Below are 7,517 nucleotides of genomic sequence, written 5' to 3' on the forward strand. Positions count from 1 at the left end.
GAACCTTTCTTTTTATTGACTTGACTTGGACACAGAAAACAAAGTTCACTGGGGAGAGCCCTAAAATAAATTTTTTTCAAAATTAAAATTTTCCTTTAATACAAACCTGTGCATTGTTTGTAAATGCCTGATCTAAAATAGTGTGCGGAGAACAGTTTTTAAAAGTCCACTAAAGTGTATTCAGTTACTTCAGAAAGTAAAAAAGCTAATTGCAAAGTATTATATACAAATTCATTAAGAATTCAAAAGCATTTCAAATACTAGTCAGAGTTTCAAGTGGAATATTTTATTCACATGTTACTTGTCTTTTTAACATATACACACACAGTGACACACTCTGACTGGTCTGGGTGAATAAGGGTTGTCTAAATACCCTAAGGAAAAATGAAAAATTAAAAAATATATTAATTTTTCATTGTTATACACAATTACATCCACATCACTTACAAAGCTATTACTGATTCTGTCCAAAGAAGCAGAATGGTATAGGAAGAGGAAACTTGTGGGTAAATTCATCAAGAAAACAACTGAAATCTCAACATGAGAAAGCTGACAAAACACAAATTTTTGCTGTGAAATTTTTCTTTGCAAAATATGGAGAAAAGTCTGTCAATGGCCAGTAAATAAGAGATGGTTGTGAACTTTTATAGTCAATTCTCACAGTATTGTGCAGGGGTATCAAGAAAACTGCTCAGTCCTTCTCCGGGACCAGTTTCAGAACTTTTCCAATTGCAATGGTCTTACCCTCATCTCTTAAAGTAAAACGACCCATCTGAGGAAAATCTTTGAATGTCTCAAGGCAGATAGTTCCTGCTGTCCTTAAACGGGCAATGCACACTTGATCTTGTTTCACAAAGCGGGGCCGTGTCTTACTTTTTTCTCCAGATTTTTTGTCTACCAAGGAGATTAAGGCTGTTATCTCAACTTCCTCAATACAAGTATGAATGTGCAGCACTGCATTATAACCTGGGCAGATGATGGACTTGTGCTCAATAATCACTATCTGAACATCAAATGTGCGTCCAGAATGGCAAAGATTATTAGGGTCACAAAGTATGAATCCTGGAAGAATCTCTTCTTCTTCAATTCCCTTCAATCTGATTTTAAGGTTTTCACCTGGAGCTACATAATCAGTTTCAGCATCATCAGAAAGGATTCCAAGAACTTCCACATTGTGCTTGTTTGGCATCATCACAAGCTGCTGGCCTTTAAAAATGGATCCTGATTCCAGCTTTCCTAGGACCACAGTGCCCATATCTTTGTACTTATCCACAATTGGCAGTCTAATTGGTCCATCAATTGATCTGTTGAAGTTTGGCATGTTATCCAAATATGGAATAAATGGTAATCCAGTGTACCAAGGGCAGAAATCTGATTGCTCCTTAATATTTGCCCCAGTTAGCCCTGAGCAAGGCATAAAGTGAATGTCCTTTTTGGGGCTGAAGCCAACTTTTTTCAAAAATGGTACCAGTTTTTCTTTACATTCTTCATATCTCTCGCTGCTCCAATTTACTGTGGGATCATCCATCTTATTAATAAGCACTATTAAATGTTTTACCCCTGCCGTTTTTGCCAACATAGCATGTTCTCTTGTCTGTCCACCTTTTTCAAAGCCAGTTTCAAACTCTCCTTTCCTGGCAGAAATGACCAGTACAGCCAAATCAGCTTGAGAGGCACCACCAATCATATTTGGGACAAAACTCTTGTGGCCAGGGGCATCTAAAATTGTAAAGTGTTTCTTTTCTGTTTCAAAATAGGCACGACCCACTTCTACTGTTTTACCCTTGTCTCGTTCTTCCTGATTTGTATCTAAGGCCCAGGACAAATACCAAGTTTCTCTGTTTTTTTCTTTAGCTTCTCTTTCATATTTCTCAAGTGTTCTTTTGTCAACCATTCCTGTCAAAAACATTATCTGTCCTCCAATGGTTGACTTGCCAGCATCTACGTGCCCAATGAATACCACATTTACATGCTCTTTTTTAGGAGCACCTGAAGGTAGGACCACAAATTTAGATTTTCTCATTTCCTCTTTCTCCATCACCTCCTGGCCACTTTCTTCTGGGGGCCCTGAATCTCCCAATGAACTACCCCCTGGCTTAGCTTCACTTATTTCTTTATTGTGCTCCCATGACTCCTCTAGAACCATCTCCACCTCTCCATTTTCTACAACAGGTTCTGAAATTTCCATGGTAACGGCTGAATTGGAACCTTCATGCAACACTATCTGTTCCTCTTTGGAATGTTCCACAGGTGCCCCCAGTCCCAGCCTTTTACCTTGTGGGTTGTCGGCGCCGGTGTAGGTTTCCTCGATGCTGGTGGTGTCGGCCGTGGGGGTCTGCGGCTGTGTCGGGCTCCTCAGGAAAGAGGGCACGAACTCCGCGGCGTGAACGTTAGGCACGAAGGGTTTGGCGTTGACGTTGAGCTGACGGCTGAAGGCCGCGCTCAGGTGGTGCTCACGCTGGGCCTCCGCCACCGGCGAGGAGGCTGGGTCCCCACTAGGGGCTGAACCCAGGGCTTCCATGTCCACCTGGTCCCAGCAGTCGGGCGCCGAGTCGCTGCTGCTGCTACCCGTATCCATCATCTGAGGACCTGATGGATGGTGGGGAGGGAGCGGGCTCAGCAGGACAGAAAGCGCGGGGTATGCAGACCCGGGGAAGGCAGCAAGAGCGCAGGGCCAAAGGGTAGCGACACAAACCTTAGTGGCAGCGCTGGCGCAGCTAAGTACCAACACTGCATTCGCAGCTGCGGCGGCGGCGGCAGCAGATATGGCGGCTCAAGCCTCCCCTCTTGTATGTGAGCGGATCTCCTCCCCTAAACCCCAACCACTTCCGACTCCTCCACCGCCGACCTAGCGCTGGGCATGGATTGACCCCTCGCTGCCATCCGTACGCCTGGCCTCCTTAGTTCTCAGTCATGGGCTAAGTCCAAAAGCGTAATTTTTAAAATGAAAATTCGTAGTTATTTTGTTCACATGATCTGGGAGAGCAATTTGACCACTTTAATGATCAAATCTAGACAGGCACATCTGATTTACAATTCTACTCAAAGATTCAAGTAAAAATAACAATTCCCATTGAACAAGCAGAGGCATGATGTGGGTTAACTACCTAGAAACCCAGCAACAAAAGGAAGACATTACAAGGGAGGTACTCATGAAACACAAAGATGTAGCTGAACCTAGGATAGGCAACTTTAAGTCATTCATTAATTTGAAACCCCAGAAGCCTTCTGATATTCCCGTTTTTAATGGGCCCCCATAAGCCTTTAAGTTTTGCTGATGGTCTCAACAGTGTAAAGATTGGGTTATAATGTCATTTCATGTCAAGCACTCTGGGTCTCTGTATGGAATAACCTTGTTCCAATGAAGTTGCCCAACCTATAGCATTTGTGCAGGTGCTTGAACAATGGTTGGCCTGCTATACTGTGTCGTGCATCACATACACAAGCGCTAGACTCAGATCACTTTATTCATCTGACAAACTATAATCTGGGTGTACCTGCCCCACTCACCAGCACCTCCCCATAATACAGTAGGTCCAGGCTTTCTTGCTTCATTCTGGGTGCCTGGAACCTTACTCACTGCTGGTAATAGGTTTGCTTTAAGAAAGAATCAGTGTCATGTTGGAACCGTCTTCAGTTAGTAGCAATGCCATGGGGCTGTGGGTATCAGCTTAATAAAACCAATTGAGACATATGAAATGGACAAAATACATAAGACCCTAGCCAATTTGAGCAGATGCCTAGAAAAGCTAATTTGTAAATTATCTTAACTTAGGTCAGACTGAAATAGAAAAAAGATCCTGGCAAAATATAATTTGCTGGTACAAGATGAAGTCATAGAGTTGGATATTAAATAATCCAGCAACAAGTCAAAATATTATAAAAATTAATAACTCATTGATAACTTAAGAATTGTGTTCCCCAGATTTTAATGGTACCAAAAAAGTCCTACATCTAACATGCTTGGATCCCGGATGGTTTCATTCTGAGGCTACCACTCTTTTACTAGCTCTGTGTTGTTTACAAGCTAATAGCTATCAAGCCCCTTCATTTTTTGCCTTAGATAATGGCTTAATTATTTGCTGTCACATAAAAAGAGTATGCATACCTATTCACAGTGAATAGGAGTAACTGAGGGGCTGAATCTGCAGAAACCTTTGAACAATACTCTACAAATGCGCTGGAGCCTTTCTTGGACATTAAGTGAACTTAGTATAGACTTAAAACCTCTAGGAGAACTTGCCAAGGTTTAGCTAGTCACGTTCACGTAAGGTTAATAATAACAAGGAAGCAGGAAAGACCTGGAATGTTTCCTTCATCTGGATTAGTTGCATCAATCATGAGAATATTTACATGACTACTACTTAGCAATATCTCTGTTAAAGAACAGAGGGTGCTTCACTTTTAGAACTTTAAAGGAAAAATGAGAAATAGTGAGTGGATGTTTTCACAAGCCATCATCCTTGAGGCTTTGGGGAAAGAAGGTCCACTCAAGAGAGAGAAAAATGGACCAGGCTGTGTCCACAGAGACTAACCTTGGACAAAACTCTTTTGGTTTGTGTGATGGAGTGATTGTCTCCAGTTTATCTGCCTAGAACTTTGAAAGAGTTCATTCAGTAAGTGAGAGAATTCTCTTCACCAAAGTCTTTCTGAAAGTATAGACAATATCTGGAGAGTAATTTAATAATTTTCCCCTTAAAACTTTACTGTAAAATATAGCAAAAATAAAGAAAACTACATAAAGCAAAAGTATAGCTTATTGACTTAGAAGGGAAACACACTTGTACCTACCACGCAAATCAATAATTAGAAATTTGCTGACCAACTCAGAAGGTTTCTCTGTACCCCGCTGAATCACAACCCACTACCTCCATCCTTAAATGTAACCACTATTCTGACATTCATGGTAATCACCTCCATGATTTTCTGTATAGTTTTAGCACACAAATGTATGCTCAAACACTACAGTTCAATTTTGCCTAGCTTTTTTTGATACTTTTTGAAGTTCTCTCATAACCTACACATTATTCACTTTTATCACGTCATTTATTCATTGAAGAAATTGGATGGTGTGACTTGTACTTTGCTAATTGTATCCCTATGGTATAGATTTGAATATTCCTTTTTGTTCTGTATTTCTTGTGTATCAATAATTGGACCTATGAGCTTAATTCGATGTATACTGCCATTTTTTAGCAAGAATACTCAAAGGGGGATTTTGAGTATTTCCATAAAGAGACTCCTTTTACAGTTAAAAGCAATTATTGTTAATTATACAAAAACATATCACTATAGGTTGCAAAATGTGATATTGTGCTCCTGTGATTCTTCCTTTCTTTATTAACTGGAATACTGCTTTAAAGCAATGTCCCTTCATCAACAATTTTGATACTTTGAGGTAACAATTATAAAGAAAGTATTTAATTATTTCCCTTTATTTGAGAGTTTTTAAAATAATGATTTGGTTGCCTCCAATCCTTCACAGCTGACAAATAAGGATATTTCAAGATAATAATTATGGATTATTGGATTTACATATATTTGATGTGTTTAAACAATTTCCTTTATGATACTTATTGATGTTAAGATGGTCCATCACTGGCCACTGGACGCCACTTCAAGTTGGTTCTGAATGGTTTGGGGACTACGCTAGTAGTTCTTGATGGTTTATTACCTGGTATGACAAAATGTACCAGACCAATTGTATACAGTCCTGCCAAAGCAGGAACACTGGTTCTCAATGATAATAAGGGATGATCACATTAGAAAATAAAACAACTGTTCATTTGATTTAATTCATCTACACGTATAGTAGTCTCAGTACAACCATCATCAATATGAATATAGAAAACAGATTTTTTTCCATAAACTCTACATCTTCTCTATCAGTATGACATAGTTGAACTATCTATCTGGCCACAACCCACTTTTGTTGGGTGTGTCCTAGGTGGAGATTATATTTCAATTATTTTCTATGAATTCTCTCATTTCATCGTTTACCATGCTAGTCTGTGAAGAATGCTAATCCTTTAAAAATAATTTTTTTAAATTTTCACTTGAGAACACTTTTCTCATTGCTTTCAGGGAGAGAGGCAGGGAAAGAGGAGACAGGAGAGGGTATAGGGGAGAGAAGGAGGAAGGGAGAGAGGGACAGAAGGAGAAAGGAGAGAGGGAAAGAGAAGGAAAGAAGGGAGAGAAGCATCGGTTGGTTGCCTTCTTATATGTGCCCTGACCAGGGATTGAACCTGAAACCTGGGTATGTGGCCTGACTGAAAATCACATCTGTGACCTTTCAATCTACTGAATGACACTCCAACCAAAGTGAGCCACAGTGGCCAGGGCAAGAAGGTAATCTTATCACTCTATTTTACAGATAAGAAATGGATGTTTACTGGAGGCTGAGTGAATTATCTAAAGTCAAATAGCTAGTAAATAGTGGACTTGGTGTTCAAACACAGACAATATGATTTTAAGTCCACACTGACTTATAGCATCTATTACACACTAGGAAAAAAATAGGCAGGTTTGGTGAGTCAAAATCACAAATGGGCAAAGAGAATAAAGTAGTAGATTATCTGGAAGGAATGGAAATATGAGTGGATTTGAGAAAGAAAGGATAATTCAGTGAATTTCTTGTACAAGGACTTACATTTTCTTCCTGAATTAGGAGATTAACCTGTGGAGATTGTGAGGGAGGATTGCAATAAGAAAAACGAAGAATAGAGAAAGATTTAGAATAGAATTTTGGGGTTTGGGAGACATGGGTATCTTAGGAGTAGTAAAATTATTTTCTTAAGAATTCCAATTACACAAAAGTAGTTTTGGACTGAAAACTTAACATTCCCAGGTTTTGATATTCCCCTCTTCCCCCAAAATACTCTTAGCATTACTGGGCGACCTGGAGCACAAGCAGAGATTTGTTTCACCTTAGCTTAAGTAATAGTAATGTCAATGGGCTGTAGGGAGAATAATAGGAAAATATCAAGGGACTAGTAAACGCATGGTTAAGAACACCATGTTGGATGCCTTATATTGAGTCCATAGTGATCCACAGTGGCTCTTAAAAAACAAAGGCCTAGACTTCTGGCCAAGATGGAGGCCTAGACTGACACGCTCTGTCTCCCTCTACAACTAAGGAGGACTACAACTATCACAAAACCAGAAATAACCAGAAGTTCCAGAAAATAAAGCTACATGGAAGTCCAACGTATGAAGTTATAAACAACTGGTGTTTGTCCGAACGGGTAGGAGGGGCGAAGCCAGGGAAGAGGGGTCAAGCTGTGCTGGTGGCAGCAGCTGCGGCGACAGGCAGCGGTACAGTGGTAAGCACAGACACCATATTTAAGGGGAGATGAGAAGCACCTGGGGAGCACCCCTGGTTTCAGACCAAACCCGTCAGCTCACGATTCCAATGCCGGGGAAGGCAAACCCCCATTGCCTCAGACTGTGAGGGCTGTAGGGCGTGGGGATGGAGAAGGGGGTTCCTGGTCTCTCAGCAGAGAGTGAGCAGCAGGAAT

The 7,517-nt window shown here is 40.5% G+C and overlaps 1 protein-coding gene across 2 annotated transcripts; it reads right to left on the reverse strand.

Moving 5' to 3' along the window:
• Positions 1-284: 284 nt before the first annotated feature.
• GSPT2 (G1 to S phase transition 2) lies at positions 285-2,779 on the reverse strand. Of its 2 annotated transcripts, XM_090264523.1 has the most exons (2): positions 745-2,779; positions 285-374 (listed from the first exon to the last, which is right to left on the reverse strand). In XM_090264523.1, exons 1-2 carry the CDS (start codon positions 2,579-2,581, stop codon positions 310-312), a joined length of 1,902 nt encoding a protein of 633 aa, XP_090120649.1. In that variant the 5' UTR covers positions 2,582-2,779; the 3' UTR covers positions 285-309. The 2 variants fall into 2 exon arrangements, with proteins under 2 accessions (XP_090120649.1, XP_090120648.1); XM_090264522.1 differs by lacking the exon at positions 285-374 and having other exon boundaries at positions 537-2,779.
• Between the last annotated feature and the right edge of the window lie 4,738 nt (positions 2,780-7,517).

Source organism: Furipterus horrens, unplaced genomic scaffold (genome assembly GCF_987537825.1).
Source record: "Furipterus horrens unplaced genomic scaffold, mFurHor1.1.pri manual_scaffold_17, whole genome shotgun sequence".
Lineage (NCBI taxonomy): Eukaryota > Metazoa > Chordata > Mammalia > Chiroptera > Furipteridae > Furipterus > Furipterus horrens.

Excerpts from the sequence above, each read along its gene's own strand:
- GSPT2 (XM_090264523.1), bottom strand. The coding sequence starts at position 2,581 with ATGATGGATACGGGTAGCAGCAGCAGCGACTCGGCGCCCGACTGCTGG. Across the intron at positions 375-744 it reads TTTTACTTTAAGAGATGAGG|GGTATTTAGACAACCCTTAT; the intron begins GTAAGACCATTG and ends ATTTTTCCTTAG.